This window comes from Corella eumyota, chromosome 1, assembly GCF_963082875.1.
Source record: "Corella eumyota chromosome 1, kaCorEumy4.1, whole genome shotgun sequence".
Lineage (NCBI taxonomy): Eukaryota > Metazoa > Chordata > Ascidiacea > Phlebobranchia > Corellidae > Corella > Corella eumyota.
In genome coordinates this window covers 2,990,426-3,007,244 of record NC_137490.1, presented here as the reverse complement: position 1 = coordinate 3,007,244, position 16,819 = coordinate 2,990,426, and the positions used below count along the sequence as shown (strand labels likewise).

Here is a 16,819-nt window from a genome sequence, read left to right as displayed (position 1 = left end):
TAATATTTTGAATAGACACAACGCGACAGCTTGAGAGCTATATTTCGTGGTCACAATAAACAAGTAAATGTAGATGACTAATAGGTAAGTTTAATACTAAAACAATTTTAAATAGAGTGCAATTAATTATCGACCACTGTAACGGCCTCTTATTTTTTCCTGCCATTTAATTTGACAGTTACTAATCGTTAAAATAAAAAGTTTTTTGACGATTTAGTAAGCCTAAAATCAAACAAACTGATCAGACAGCCCATGTGGTGATCTAAACTTTAATCGTATTTGTTAAAACAACTGAATATTTTGTATCTTTAAAACAAAGACTATGAATGAAATTTGATATGGGGTTTAAATCCTAATTTTGTAAGCGGTAAGTTGGGTTTAAAATTTATAATAAAGGTGTAGTTATTATGTACCTTATATTCTATACTGATTGTTAGATTAGTTTTGTGTGTAATTTATATGCAAAATCCTTGATTTTTTTCAATTAAATCGTTTTTTTCATGATTATTTTACGAAAATACCTAATTTTAGTGGAAGCTTAAGACTGACATCTAACGGTAGTAAAAATAACCAAAATTCCCGTCATCACACCTAATTTTATTAAAACTCCTGTACCAAAATGTACATTTCTTTTCATAACAAATTTAAGCATTAAATTCTGCACAAAAATATCAAAACGTATTGTACATAAACAAATAAAAAGTCAAGCATGGTATATGGCAACGAAAGAAAACAGTAAAACGCCAGGTTTCCTTTTTAAAAAATTTAGTTCATATTTTTAAAATGTTTACCCCTATTATAGTTGTGTGTTTTTTAGTGAATTTTTTTTATAAAAATGGCTAATTTACAGCGTTTATTTATTTATCATCATAAAAAAGACTACAAATAAAAAATTATTTATTGGGCAAAATTATCAACTTTAAAACTCAAATTTAAAATATTCTGAAATTTGTTAGCTGTAAAATATATTTAAAAAAATGATTGTCGAAAACAAAAAAAATGCTTTAGTTTTGTAGAATTTTTTTTCTAAATTTAAGGATGATAAACATTTTTATATTGGTATTGCAAATTTAGTAAAACTTTGAAAATTTTAAAATTAAATTAAAACAAGATTGCAATTGTTTTTTGCACCCCTTCACCATAAAATTATCTGGAACAACATTTTGTTGTATTCCGGAATTTCGATCCTTAGTTCTTCTTCATTTTCCCTGAGGATCTTGTTGAAACCCCGTTGTTTGAGTCTGCAACATCATCCGATTTTTTCTCTAAAAAATTAAAACAGCTAATTTTACTTGAAAACAAAACATTTATAATACCAAGTACATCTTAATACAAAGGTAATAGCAATAAATTTTTGATCTAAAATTTACCCGGGATTATTATAAATTTTTTGTTATAAAACATGACTCACGTGATTTTTTCTGTTTAGTTTTAACTGTAGATAAGGCAGCGATTTTCTTTTTTTCTTGTTTTTCTTCCCTCGTCTTTCTCAACCGAAGTTGAATAAATGGCCACATTAACCAAACTTGTAGAAGACAAAGGCTGGATATGCAAGTCATTCTAAAACAAAAATAAAGTTAGCACTACTTTTAACTAGTTTTTATACTTAGTCATTTTATTTTTGATATTGTTAGGCATGGTTTTGTTTAACTTATAAGATTTTTAGGCATTTTTTTGTATCATTATATATATATTTTTTTACAAGTGGTATTACGCTTAACATTAGTTGATTTCTGGTTCACCCTACCTTACAAAAAATGAATTAAAATTTCCAGTGGAAAGATCGATTCCCTGTTCGGCAGCTCGGCCAAGTCCAAACCAGAATACAAGGAAAGTAAGAGCAAGAATTAAAAGTCGAACTACTGGAAATAAAACACCCCAGACAGCAAATCTAAAAAAGGGTAAAAATTTCAATTTTTAAAAATTAATGTCCATATATTCCTGTGGGTATTGGACCTTTAAACTATAAAAAACAGACAAACCCAGAATTAGAAATTTCATTTTTTTCTGAAAAATAAAAAATTCGGCTGGCATGAAAAATAGCCTCAGCAGCAAAATGCATTACGCTTATCATCATTCCAATTCTCCAAAATCTATAATTTGAAAATATTATAAAATTAAAAAAATGTAAAGTTGTATAATTCCTAACGTAAGATTTTGATAAATATAGGGTTTTTTATATAACAGTACAATATAGTATTATATACAATGGTGTAGAACTATAATTATACTTTGTTGCATAGTAGCACAAAGACTAATAATTACTTAGATTTTATACCGAAAAAAAATTAAAAAAGCCACGTATGCATTTTTACATAAATTAAGTTTAACTTATTACTTACTGTAGGATGTAAGCCATGCCAATAAAGATTAGGTTTAAAGTATAATATTGAATTCGATTGGGGATTTCCTCTTTTCTTGCTTTTTGGAAATATAATTCAGGATACATATGGACCCAGTACGCAATCTAAGTAAAACAAAGCCCTTTGTTAAATAGAAATAATCTTCTTTAACACAGTATATACATTGTTGATACTAATTTCCAATTATCCAACAATAGACTTATTATATAAACCTTTAAATACTACTACACATAAAAAACAGGCATTGAAAAATTTTTTTTGGTCAAGAAAAATTTATAAATTAACATAGTTACAACTTACTTGCATGAGTAAATACAGTTTAGTTTCCCAGGATAAAACTGAGTGTGGATAATCTTCCCACAGCAACGATACATTTCGAACAAATCCATTCTAAAATTCAATTTAAAAAAGCTTTATTCGGATTAAAATCAGAAAATTTCTAATGAAAATTAGTTTATTTTATATTACCTGAAGTAATAATCGAACAGTCCAACCAATGGTAACAATGAACCAGACAAGCAGTTGGCAAGATTCACTAAATTTGCTATTTTTCGTCTTCGACAGATGAAGTTTTCGTGACAATTTCTAAAAATTAAAAAAAAAATTTATCACATAAACAACTTCTTATTACATACACATCAAAACACTATGGGTACAAAATGATTACTATACAAAATATATGAACACTTGACAACTTACATCTACAACATATTCCTGAATAACAGCCTGTACTACAATCATCATTGTTGCCATGAAAGAAATAATAAAAATATCCAAAATACCACGTCCAAATTCGGTTGGGGGCTTTTCTGTAAGAAAAATTAAAGCTAAAAATCTGAGTTTGCAAGCTTATAAAAAATTACAAGTGGACTAATTATAAAATTGTGATTAAAAAAAAAATTAATATATAGAGAACTTGTTTTTAACTAATAAACCTGGTTCATTTGTAGTTTCTGAATCTTCAGCAACCTCTTCAGTGATTCCATATTGTAGGAAAATAAATGGTTTGCATAACTTTGCTGTGCTCTAAATAAATAAAAAAATTGATATTGTTTAGAAACAACTTTAAATAAAAATTAAAAAAAAAGATTGAATAAAAAGTTTATTAAAAATATATATACCTCAGCTAATAAACCCATGGCAATAAAAATTGCAGAACAAGCCAAAATATCAGCATGGTTTTGAATCACAAATTCATGGCTCATAATTGGGGGATTCTTAGGCTTCTTTCTTGGGAGTCCCATTTTAATTAAGTTAAGATTTTACCTGAGTATATTACACAAAAAATAGCTAAAAAAAAGCCTTGGTTTTAAAAAAATATTTGTGTTATTTTTTCATGAGATAGTTTAGGTAAAAGTATCAAACATTTATTTGTTTTTTTAATTTTAGCTTAAAGTGTATGTAAAGTGCAAAGATAATTTTTATTAGTTATTATCTAAACTGTTCAGTGAAATTTACAAATTCTACAGCATATAAAGTTTCCTATAAATTGACAAACAGTTTTAACGCATCTTTCAAAGAAACGAACAGGTGTATGAAATTATTAAAACAAAAGTTTAAAAAAACATTACGTAAATTTACAAATTTGCATATCTCGTTTTTGCTTCTCTGTTAAATAAGCATAAATTCCTAAGCAAAACTAACATGTTACTAAGAAATGTTTAATTAAAATTGAACCCAAATATTTTTGTTTTTATTATTTTTTCTTAAAACATTGCCGCTACTTAATAATATAATTTACAAATAGAAACCCGAAGCGAAAATTTAATTTTGAAAGCGAGATACGTCATTTAACACGTCGAACACGTAGCCAATTGCCTTTTTCGTGAAGAAAATAACTTACTCGGGCATATCGATGTAGGAATTGATTTTAGGCGGTGTTTACTGCTTTAAAAAATTATTAGGTTAAATATTTAAATAAAAAAATAATACTTATTGCGTTAAGTTTGTTTTGTACGCTATTTTTTTATTTAAATTTAACAGTTTAATGTAAGAAATTACAATACTTTGATTTTTAAAAAGGGAAATAGGTTGAACTAAAAAATATATTTTTGCAGTTATTTTTTCAGGTTTTTAGTAAGTTTCGTTTTTTCCTTCTTTTCCGCTTTTTGGTATTGCTTATTTGCTTGCAATATCTTTCTTAACGTTCGTTTTGTTTAATAAATTAAAAAATATGTTTTTTTAAAATATGTAAATGTATGTAACTGCTAAAAATTCACTAAGTCTGCTAGTCGAAATATATCTTGTTTTGATTTAATTATTCTTTGTTTTATAGGTTTTTATGTCAATTTAATAAGCTGTTAACTGTTTATACTTTCAGTTTTACTATTTTCTGTCTTTTAAAAATTAAAATGTTGGTTAGCGTGTACAATCCATCAAATGAAAAAAGTTTTAGCTTAAGCATTGGACCAGAGCTTACTTTAATTGAGTTTAAAGCAATGTGTGCACTGGAAAGTGGAATACCTTCAGCTAACATTCAACTATTATTAAATAACAAAGCGTTAATGGATGGTACCAAAACACTGCAAGCTTATAAAGTTAGTGAAAATGACATGTTTATTATACAACCAACTGTTATCCAACAAGCCCCAAGATTAAATAATTCAACAGCAAATGCTTCTAGTCCAAGAATGAGGCATATTGATTTTAGTAGAGTACAGGTAACTATTTAGCCTACAAATTAAACTAACTATCTTATAAATCATATAAATACACAAAAAAATCAAATTTTTTAATAATTTTGTTTTAAAAATACTTTATAAATAATAATAAATTTCAGGTTCCTGGTCAATCTACTTCTTTGCCGAGCCAAAGTAATAGCAATGAAGTAAACACATTAAGAAATCGTTTTATTAACAATCCCGGTGATCTAGCTTTGCTTAAAGAAAGAAATCCAAACCTAGCTGATGCCATAGTGACAAATGATGTAGCAAAAATAACTCTGGAACTTCAAAAAATAAGGTCTTTTTGTCATGGCTTAAAACTTGGCTTAAATAGCCTACAATTAAAAAAAAACTAATATCTGGAAAAAAATATTCCTATAAAATAAATCTCTTTTCCTTACTTACTAACTCAACTGCCTAACAATTATTATTATTTACCACTTTATTTTAAAAATCCTAATTGCTTATAGAAATGCAGTTGAAAAAGCTGAAATGGAGAAGATACAAATGCTAAATGCTGACCCAATGGATCCTGAAGTACAAAAGAAAATTGCTGCTGAAATTGAGCGTAAAAACATTGACGAAAATATGAACATGGCAATAGAAGAAGCACCTGAGAGTTTTGGTCAGGTTGTGATGTTGTGGATTAACCTTAGAGTGAATGGCCACCATGTGAAAGGTAAATAAACAAGGAAATTCTAGATAAAATTTTACATGTAAATAAAACTAGTTTTCGAGTTTAAAATTTTCTTATTTTTTAGTTTTTAATTAGATTTTTTATAGCCTTGGCACTCACAAGTAATTGTAAAAACCAAAAATAAACATATTTTTTTCTTATTTTTTAATCTTTTGTAATAGTAATTTATATACACCAAATCGTAATTTTTAGTAATAATATGCTATTTTTAGAGGATTTACATTTTTTTTGTATATATGTGGAATGGTAGCCTATACAATAAGTTAATCGGTGAAAAAATAGCCTATAATTTTCATTGTTGTTCATATAATTTGTTTATTTTATTAAGTGCACATTTATGTACTACATCTTTTTTCCGGTACCACATTTAATCTTTTAGAAAATCAGTATTACTTTCACCCAAATTATGGTTGTGTTTTATATAAAATTTTGTTTTTGTTTTGATAGAAGTTTAAAGTCTACATTTACTTTTGTGGAAACAGTTTATTCCATTAATTTATGATTAAAAGTTGTAACACATAAAGATAATTAAGGTGCCCTATATAAACATATACATAAAATTAATATAACCTACATTTAATTAAACTTGAACATAGATAATTGGTATCGTAATTGTTGAATTTAATTGTATGTAAATTATATTTTAAAATTATTTTTAGCTTTTGTTGATTCTGGAGCGCAAATGACTATAATGAGCACAAAATGTGCTGAGCGCTGCCATATCATGAGGTTAGTTGATAAACGCTGGGCTGGAGTTGCAATGGGAGTCGGGACGCAGAAAATAATTGGACGTATTCATCTCGCTCAGATTCAAATCGAGGATGTGTTTCTACAGTGTTCTTTTTCTGTATTAGAAGATCAACCAATGGAAGTACTACTTGGTCTTGATATGTTGAAAAGGTTGCTTTAATTATTTTTATTCTTAAATAACCAAACCGGTATTTATTTAATTTAAAACTAATAGAAAAAAAATGGTTTTATTAATTACTACGCTACACCACACATGATTTGTTAACTATTAAGTTGGGATGTTGTTATTTGTTTAAAAACTAAATACTGACAATGAGACACTTTTTAATAACCCCATCCCCCTTTTTCTGGAAAATACCCTCGGTATTTAAATAACTTGACAATTTGAAAAACTTGTTTTTAAACCCAGACACCAATGTGTTATTGATTTACTTGAATCAACCCTGACCATTGGTTCCTCCAACACGAAGACGAAGTTTCTTCCAGAGCGTGAGCTTCCCTCTCATGGAAGACTTCACGATCCGAAAGCGAATCCTGAAAATAAGAAGAAAGAAGAGGAAGAACAAATACAACAGGCTTTAATGGTAAAGTTTTTATATAAAGTAAACAAAAACATATAGTTAAATTGTGGATTCAATGATTTAGACTGTAATGGGTTATAAGACTGAAATTGTATATACAGTTAGTTCTCTTAAAGACAACTTTTAATATTTTCAAACTGATTTATATTATCTTTTATTAACTTTTTGTTTTATCAAACTTTGTTATAAGCTTTAGAATAGCACGTATGCATGAGTTAGAAAGTAAAACTTAGAAATATGATTTATAAAGCTAGCAATAGCTATACATTGAAGTGTAGTTTTAAAAATATAGTGTATACCAGTCTTAGACCGATAAACCCAGTAAACCAAAGAATAGTACAAAAACTAAGATAAAAAGGAGAAGATTAATAAAACAGAAAACTCATGACACCAAAAAAGAGGATGTCCAAAAATATTGGAAAACAAGATATTTATTTGCCAACTTTTATAGTTAAACTTTTTTGACTTTCCAATAATTTTTATATTCCAGGAATCTGCCAGTGACGCTGCTAAGCATGCTTCTACTAGCTCTACCGAAGTTCCTGTTGCTAAATTACCTAAATCAGATAACAACTCGATCACAACAGCTTCTGAAAGTAACGTAAACCAACTTATTGAGATGGGGTTCACTCGGTCTGAAGCACAAAGCGAATTGGAAGCATGTTCTAACGATTTGCAGAGAGCTACCCTCAGCTTAGTTATGAAGAAAAACTTTTCAAAATAATTACACTATGAAAATGCAAAATAGACGCTTTACTTTTTAGTCTGTGTTTTTTTTAATTTTAAATCTATGAAATGAAGTGCACCATAGCAGTTCGTACTGCTAATTTTTTATTTAACATTCCGTAACCATTAAAGATACTACAGACTGGTCGATGGTGTAACAATATACTCATAAGTAATAAACTAGGATAAGTTACTAATCCTCAAGACTAATATTTAACAGTTCGCTTTTTTGCAATATTGTTTTTTCATAAATAAACTTTAACTTTTATCCGCGTTTTAAAAATACAAAACCCAACTTTTATCTTAACCTTGCTTGGTGAATTAAAAACTATATCGACTTTAAAATATTTTTGATCCAAAAAAGAACTACATTTTGTTCGTCTTATTTATTTACAACGGTAGTTTACATCTTAATACGGTAAGTTTTATATTAAACTTTCAACATTTTGAGTAATGATATTTTACGAAGATAGGTAGTTAGCACAATTCCATTTAGTCTTTTCGAATAGTTATCTTTACATGCTAGGACATCAGCATTTCTCTTGTCCTACTGTCTTCCGACCGAGTGCCTTATTTTTTGCAAGAAGTTGCGTATTTTATTTACATGAGCTCTCGGGCGGCTATCACGTCGTCGTAGAGTGGAGGACAGTCGCAAGATGACGCTGCGGAGCAGGTGTCGAGTGAACGAAAACTTGAAGCGTCCACATAAAGAAGATTTTTGTTTGTGCTTGCACATAGCCCGCTGTCGACTGATTCATAAACTGCAAAATGTAAATAATTTTGTCAATATCAAACACAAGTTATTGCCAATTGCAATTGGCTTAGAATAGTAGGCCATAAACTTTGTTTTAAAGACATAATATCATACCTTCAATAGATGTTTGAGAATGATATTTATTTTGTTGCTCGCTAGTGACGTCAGCCTCAACTACTTGTTCTTGGCACTCAGTCCTATCCGCAACGTTTATTTCAACTTGTGGAACCTAAATAAAAACATTTATATACAAAACAATTTGCAACAGTATCTTATTGAACTTTAAGATATAATGTACTTGCACAAACATAAACTGTTATGTTATAATGTCTATAGCCTATAGATATACGTTTAAATGCTGATAACGTTAGGTTAAAATCTGGTACCTTGACTGAGCTGTAGTTCACCACACAGCCGGAATCTGACGTCATCACATCGGAACGTGAGTTTTTGATCTCTTCAAACGTTTCCTTTGGCGTCTCTTGTGGTGTTACTCCCCTTAGTGGAAGTTTTCCTTCAAGGTTGTTCTCAAAGATTTTGAGGATGTCCAAGTATTCCTAAAAGTTTAAAAATATTTGGTTATATTTTAAATGATAAAAATTACTGTGTTACTTAAGGCTTACATGTTGGTCAAAATTATATGTAAGCATGTTAACTTATTTAAAAGGAAAGATATTCAAGTATCCACTCGCCAATCAACTAATACTGTACTTTATATGTGTTTCACTAATTTACCCCACTTTGACATTAAAAACGGTTCCCTTTTACATGATATTAAAATACATAAAAGTAAACATACATGTCCCGCTTCAGCTTGTAGAACGTCGCTTATTTCCTCACACAACTTGGTAAAAGTTGGTCGTTCGTCTGGTGAGTTTGCCCAGCAAGCAAGCATAGTGGAATATCTGATAGAAAAAGGAAAAAATTACCAAGTTGTTTATATATATGGATGTTGCAGTCATTTTTGTTATAAGAACACAACGTTAGCATCTAAGTAAAGTTTTCTAATATTAAGTTATAATAAAAGTTGTCTTGTTAACTTACGCTGTATCGTTGGCATATTTTGGCTTTCCCATTCGAACTCCCCTCTGCAACTTGGTGCAGAAGTCTTCGTCCATTTGAAGACCGGGGTAGGGGGAAGCCCCGAGTGTGAAAATTTCCCAAAGCAACACTCCGTAAGACCAACTGCAGTAAAAAGCAATAATTATTATTTTAAAAAAAAGTTAATTTATTTGGATCTGAAAGATTCTAATACTTACACGTCGCTTTTAGCTGTGTAAACTTTATCAAATATTGATTCGGGGGCCATCCATTTGATTGGCAGTCTCGCTTCACCACTTCTGACGTAATCAGGATCTTTGTATACGTCACGAGCCAAACCGAAGTCACAAATTTTAACAACTTGATAGTCGGCGACTAAAATATTCCGAGCAGCCAAGTCGCGATGTATACACTACAAAAAAACAAAAATATAGGTCACTGTTGTTGAAAACTTAAGTATGCAAAACCGTGGTAAAGTTGATAAACAAAACTATTATGACATTCAACCTTAAACTTTGGCCCGGGATATATTGTTTTCTTTACAAATGCAACGGATTTTGTGCCAACTAGATGTAAAGATATAGTTGCGTTTAACTAGTATAGGCTTAGATGAGCTTTATTGAGTTTTGAATGGCTTATTAAAGCCTCTAATTAGCTATATTTGTGCATGCAATTGGCGCCATTCTTTAATTTTCCCACACCTTTCGCTTCTCCATGAATAGTAAGATACGGAACTAGCAGGCGACTGAAAGGCTACAACAACAACTGCGTTGTACTAAGTATGTTAAAGGTGTGTATGCATGCTTTCCAAGTATACGCAAATTAATGGAATGACAAGCATAATTTTAATGTGACCACCTTAATTTTAAAGCTAATATGCTTTTATTACTGTAACATTTTTTCACAATTGTGTCTCTGTTAGTGTATATTGCATAACAATTAAATATTTATAGTTTGCCTACTGTTTTGTCCAATCAGAAAAATTAGAATATTATGCAATAATAAATATCGGGTCAAATCTTAAATTTTAAAATAGCGATTTCTATTTTTAATAATAGTTACTGACGTATTATACGTTCAGCCCTAAAAATAGATGGTCTGTGTAAAATTATAACTGTATTATGTTACATCATTTAAAAATATCTTTTGTCTTAACGAAGTATTAAAAAATTATGCACTGCTTCTTTTATATTTTTCCCTATTTACGGATTTAATTCTAAATTTATTGAATTTTTAATTAGCTTTCATAAAAGTGTAGAAAAAAATATATTAATTACCTTTTTGGATGCTAAAAATTCCATGCCTCTTGCTACTTGTAAACTATACGAGAGAAGATCTGTTAAACTGAGTGAATGTTTTTCTTCGTCTTTGCTGTCTTTCAGGTCTTCGTCGTTACCAGAATCCTTTCTTAGGCTTAATCTACTATCTTCACATCCACCGCTGCTTCTATAAAATATAAACAAGGAAAATGGTTATTTTAAACTTAAAAAGTAACTAGTTTCATATAGTTTATTAAATATCGATTTTTAATTAATATAACTGTAATGTGTGTACTTTACTTAATAAATTGGTTAATTAACCAGCCATTCTTAAGTAAAATTAAACAATGTAAGTAGATTTTAGTAGTTTAAACTTGTTCTACTTTGCAACAAATGTAAACTTACAGCGACAAACGATTTTTGCCCTCACAATCCTGCGATGCCACAGACTCAATTCCACTAACACACGAACCACGACTTGCCCTTTTATCAGACATCCAGCTTGATCTATCTGCTTCGTCACCGCACAAAAACGCACCGTCATCACCAGAATCTTCGCTCATGAGTCGACTCTTTTTGATTTCGTTGTAGTTTTTGTCGCCACTGTCTGATGAGCGGGCTCCAGTATAACAGTCGCGCATGCTTCGAAGATAGGTCGAAAGGTTTCCAAACCGACAATACTCGACGACTATCATAAGAGGTCCTGAATAAAGAAATGAAAAAATTGGTTTATTCAAACATTTGATGCTTCAAACTACATCTTGGTTTGCTTAAAATTAGAAGGATTACGGGCCGTTGGGGCCATACTATGTGCTCTTGAGCCCGTCGTTTACAAATAATTCACAATATAGTCTCAATACATAATACCCTTTTCGATAAAATAAAAAAAAAACGTCACTCCAAAGCAATAAAAAATAACTATAAAAATGCTTAAGATTTATATATATTTAGGCGAATTAATTTTGTGTTGTGTTGGTTGAATATTTTTTGATTTTACCTTCTTTAGTTGTGCAAGCTCCTAGCAGATTTACTATGTTAAGATGGGGTCCAAGGTGGATTAAAATCCTTAATTCTGACATTAGCGCTTGATATTCACTGCTTCGTGAGCCAACTAAAAACACAAACAAAAATTTAAGTCAAAAAATAAATAATTTTGTTTTGCTTTTCGGTCAACCAAAAATGTTTTTTTAACCGTCATATAAACCGCACAACGTAGTTTGAAAAAGGTCAATAACTGTACGATATACGTTGGATTGTGTAAGCTCAACTTAAAAATATAAAGAAAAGTCGTGTATGTCCATTCAGAGTATGCCACTTACAGCTGTACAAAAATAAGCGTTTGACTTTCGTAACAGGTTACTGATTCATATCGGAAAAGCACTTTCTTTAAATATATCCTGTTTCGAAGTTTGACCTTTTATGCATAGGATTCGTGGCGCCTCACTCAAAACTACGTACAATTTTCTACAGGAAGACCTTTACCGAATGCCATAGAAAAAGAATACGAAACAAAATGCATTGTTTCATTGTAACCCTTTGAACTGGTTTTCCAAAGGGTTAAGGAACAATTTAGTTGGGTAATTAAACAAAGGTTCACGTAAAACAGATTTAACACTATGTTACATTTGATCTAGTACCTTTCAACATTTTAACAGCAACCGTTTTGCAAGACGAAGTTCTTTCTATATCAAAAGCTGTGGCCTGAACTACTTTTCCGTAAGCCCCACGGCCGAGAGTTTTACCAAACTTTAATCTATCCCGTGGAAATTCCCATTTTTTGGCATCGTAAGTTTGGCACTGCGCTTTTTCGTCAATTGGCATCTCACTTTTGTCTAAGATTGGCACCAAATATTGTTGAGTAATATGAAGTTGCTTCTTGAGCTGAAAAGTTAAAAGTTATAAGGGATTATTATTCTAAACCTCCTAAAACCTCTTCTAAAACATTTTACATCAAAGATGTTATTTTTTTTTTAATTAAGTGCCTGGTACTAACCTTAATGACTTTCTTAGTTTTAAACACCATTACCCAGACCAAAACAACCAGAGTAAAACTAATAATAACCGAAACGACAATGTAGGTGATTTTTCTTTGCTGACTTGGATCTAACAAAAAATAATTTCGTAACTAAAAAGTACCAAATAAAGTGGTATAACATTAAAACATGTATGGTAAAAATGGTGTACCATGAACCAGTAAGATTGTGCTGGTATCTGCAGCACCAATTTTGTTTGTAGCCAAGCAAGTGTAATTTCCGCGATCTTTTACGTTGGCGTTTATAACCACAAGACTTGAAGAGGTTTCTGGAACATAAAACTTAGTTTACGGACTATTTAAAACTGTATGATTATCAAATATATTAAATTAACACTAATATATTTCATTGGAAAATAGGGGGTTTTAAAAACAATAATATTATATTTTAGTTTATTTTCTTTACCTTGTAACTGATTATTATTGTGGAACCATTGAATTAGTGGCATGGGTCCTCCTGTGACGTTGCATGTTATGGTGACGTCACTATCCAAGTTAGTGTTGGTAAATTCTGGAAGGACGTTTACAATTCGAGGTTTGAATGGTTCTACAAATAATGAAAATTTAAATTTCATTAGTTTGCCCCGATTAAGATAAAATTATTATGGTTTTGGGTAATAGCAAGTTTATTTTTTAGTTTGTTATTTTATTTAAACTACAAAATGAAAATTTGCGTTTACCTATAACCACCAACTTCACAGTTATTTGTTTTACAATGTGATTTGACACCACGAACAATGTGTAATTATTTGAATCCATGAAATTCACATTTCGAATTACAAGTTTTGAGTCAAGCATGTAAATTTTTGAGTCTTCTGATTGGTCAGTTTTGTTTATTAAGTCAGATCCGTTAAACCATTTGTAAAACGGTGTCGGAAAAACGTTAAATTCAAAACTAAGATCGACAGTTTCTCCTTTGTATACCTCTAGAAGACACACGTCGTCTATGGTACAATTTACTGGGCTTTTTATAACTTCGAAAAATGACTTTTCTGTTGAAATAAAATGATGTTATTGGGTTAATACTTTACCACTGGTTAAGTTTTGTTTGAAATAAAGTTGGTTAAAGTATTGTTTTTTAACAACTCAATTAGTTGTCAGCTTTAAATGTATATTGATTCCTAAAATTCAAGATCAATAGGTCCAATAAACTTACCATAAATTTTTAAGTTTATTGCTGAACTTTTTTGGTTTGATATTTGACACTGATAGATGCCGCTATCATTCACTGAAACATTGTTGATAAAATAAAACATTTGCCAAACTTTATCGCCCAATTTTTTAGTGGAAAAATCAAATAGTTTAGCTTCTGTGTCCCGATTAAAATCAATGTCTTTGTAAGAAGGAAGGGTCAAATTCTGTTAAACAAATAAAGGATGAGTTTTAGATCTTGAAACTTTAACAAAATTTAGGTTTTATAAAAGCTTTAATAAAGATAAAATAAAAAGTCTGGTTATCGCACATTTTTACAAGCTAAACACAAAAGCATTTTGATCTAAACATTTTCCCTTTTTGCCTTCAAGTTAAATATAATTTTCTACCTGTGCTATCTGCGAAGTCTTTGGAAAGGTCCATACAAATGTTGGTCGCAGTTCTCTTTTGATTGAAACCTCGCAGACAATTCGAACCTTTTCGCCAACCAAAGCTTCCCTTGGAGTAACATCCATGAATACACTTCCATTAAATATGTTGCTTACTTCAGGTTTTAAAGCTGTTTAGAGTCGGAAATAAACTTTAAATTTTGGTAAGTTATGTTAAAACTTTTTTGAGTTACGTTAAAACTTTGTTGAGTTATGTTAAAAAACAAAGCACTACTATTAAGAGTTTTGGTTAAATAAGCTATATTATTAAAAACTGTACTCATATATTAGTTTTATTAATGAAAAAATGCACTTTTTAAATTCTATTGATATATTTTAATGAGAAATCTTTGATTGAACAACGTTTTTACTGACCTTCGTTAACATCCACAAATATTAGTTTTAACGATGACGTTTTGTTAAGTTTTGCTTCACATTTCCACAACCCTTCATTTCCCTCGTTTGCTTTTTCTATTGTGTAACCAATCGCTTGGTCATACAAGATCTGTGAGTATAAATTAATTTACCTTTTAAGATTCAAACACAGCTTTGCTTAATTACTTTTTTTAATTGTATAAACACATCGATATTTAAATTTTAAATAGCTTTATAAATTTCTTGAAAAGTACTTTCAACTTACTGCAAAAAAGTTTTTCAAAACATATTTTAAAATATTTTTTTTGCTTGGTTATAACTTACCTTATTGTCGATTTTTGAAGATAGTTTTGCGACTTTAACGACTGCATTTTCATGCGTAGTTCGGCAAGGAATCACAAAGTCTTCACCATCTATAGCATCGACTCTTTTCACCGTTTCCAGCAGCAAGTTTTTACCATCTTTAAATGACAAATATTTCATTAATTAATTTATATTAAGCCTTAAAATGTAATCAGTTAAGCAAGTACTACATGACAACGTTTTTATTTGTCTGCCAAAATGGATAGATTTGTAAAGTTGCTTAAGCAAAATGTTTTAATCGTTTTGGGGCATTTTGGGTTAACTTTTCCCTTGTCCTTATAAATAAAATAGTTTAAGCATGGTGTTAACTTTTGTCTTACCATATACATAAACGTAGACTCTTCTTAGTATTTCAGAGTGATTATTAGATTTGTTAAAAACGCAATAATAATATCCCGTATCTTCTGGGGTCATCTCAGTGATAACCAAACGCTTTCTAACGCTTCCAGATTTCTCAGATTCACTTATTGAATTTTGACGATCAGCCACAGAGTGGGGGAATGTCCATACAATTTTTGTAGGGTCAGCTAGAGCACTTCCACGGCATTTTAGACGAAGAGTTTTTCCAGATAAAATTTGGCGAGTTCTGCCCGGTTTGTTGGAACCTATGTTGGAAAATATATATAAAATTTCAATCATTTTTTTAAACCTTATTAATTAATAAATAGTAATTTTTGTTACAGTTTGTTGAGACTTAAATTTATTTACCTGTTATTTGATGTAAAGTTCCGAGCAAGACGAAAAGTATTCCAAATTTCGTTATATCCATTATAGAAAAATTCTAACTAAAACTTTAATTTCTTGTTGCAAAATTTTTACTATAAGTTTAGTTTTCCAAGTCCTACTGTAGGTTCAATTTTCTAAATTGGTCAACAGTTAAGATAAAACTTTTGACCGTTAATTGTTTTCTGGTTTGGAATTAAAAAATCTAAAAATACTTGTTTTCGAATGGCTACTACAACTAAGAGACTATCCAGACACATACAAGACTACAACATTTCTTGTGAGTTTTTGATTTTATGCAGGTTTTTAATTTACACAGATCTTATCTTTTCCTGAATTTGACTTTGATCTGTACACGTTTTATTAATCGCTAGAATGTCAGGATTTATTTTCGAGCACGTTGTTTGTTTTTTTATGCGGAATGCAACAAAACAAATTAATCCAGAACTTTCAAACTAATGTTCCCACTCCATGCACGAAACGCATGGCGCCGAAAACTGACAGAAATACTTTTGTATCTTTTCACGTCATCAGCAAAGCATGAGCTTTTTTTGGAAGTATGATGACGCACCATTGCTTGTTTTACCTGATTGAAACTGGCAGTCACCCTTTCACTCACACAGACGCCCTATACATTCTGATTTCAACGCAAATAATTGACATTGGTAACAAAAGGGTTGTACAAAATCTTGATACGTTGTGTCCAATGGTTTCCCGTTTCAATAACTTCCGTGAGAAAACGGTGTAAAGCAGAGAAATGTTAAGAGATGCTGCCTGATTAAACCCGATATGCGGTCCCAGGAAGCAATCAGAGGTTTTGCGGGTTAAGACCATCTCTCTCGTTATTAATAAATTCCTATTTAGTTTTTATTAATGAATAATGATAATCATCATTTTCTGTGAATGCAAAAA

The 16,819-nt window shown here is 30.2% G+C and overlaps 3 protein-coding genes across 3 annotated transcripts; 1 reads left to right on the top strand and 2 right to left on the bottom strand.

Annotated features, from left to right (window-relative positions):
* Positions 1-576: 576 nt before the first annotated feature.
* LOC145752788 (translocating chain-associated membrane protein 1-like) lies at positions 577-3,682 on the bottom strand. Its single transcript, XM_082569128.1, has 10 exons — positions 3,485-3,682; positions 3,299-3,389; positions 3,063-3,172; positions 2,832-2,948; positions 2,664-2,753; positions 2,343-2,467; positions 1,983-2,093; positions 1,748-1,891; positions 1,412-1,560; positions 577-1,265 (listed from the first exon to the last, which is right to left on the bottom strand). The coding sequence occupies exons 1-10, from the start codon at positions 3,605-3,607 to the stop codon at positions 1,189-1,191; spliced, it is 1,137 nt and encodes a 378-aa protein (XP_082425254.1). The 5' UTR covers positions 3,608-3,682; the 3' UTR covers positions 577-1,188.
* A 961-nt stretch (positions 3,683-4,643) lies between these two features.
* LOC145751432 (protein DDI1 homolog 2-like) lies at positions 4,644-8,048 on the top strand. Its single transcript, XM_082567575.1, has 6 exons — positions 4,644-5,023; positions 5,143-5,324; positions 5,497-5,705; positions 6,383-6,623; positions 6,883-7,057; positions 7,545-8,048. Exons 1-6 carry the CDS (start codon positions 4,715-4,717, stop codon positions 7,776-7,778), a joined length of 1,350 nt encoding a protein of 449 aa, XP_082423701.1. The 5' UTR covers positions 4,644-4,714; the 3' UTR covers positions 7,779-8,048.
* Positions 8,049-8,174: 126 nt separating this feature from the next.
* Positions 8,175-16,106, bottom strand: LOC145749398 (vascular endothelial growth factor receptor 1-like). Its single transcript, XM_082565160.1, has 20 exons — positions 15,893-16,106; positions 15,505-15,789; positions 15,146-15,282; positions 14,822-14,951; positions 14,408-14,577; positions 14,023-14,224; positions 13,547-13,858; positions 13,273-13,413; positions 13,019-13,135; positions 12,828-12,937; positions 12,472-12,715; positions 11,832-11,945; positions 11,240-11,537; positions 10,853-11,021; positions 9,794-9,987; positions 9,579-9,719; positions 9,334-9,439; positions 8,921-9,091; positions 8,649-8,763; positions 8,175-8,541 (listed from the first exon to the last, which is right to left on the bottom strand). Exons 1-20 carry the CDS (start codon positions 15,951-15,953, stop codon positions 8,381-8,383), a joined length of 3,378 nt encoding a protein of 1,125 aa, XP_082421286.1. The 5' UTR covers positions 15,954-16,106; the 3' UTR covers positions 8,175-8,380.
* Positions 16,107-16,819: the final 713 nt, after the last annotated feature.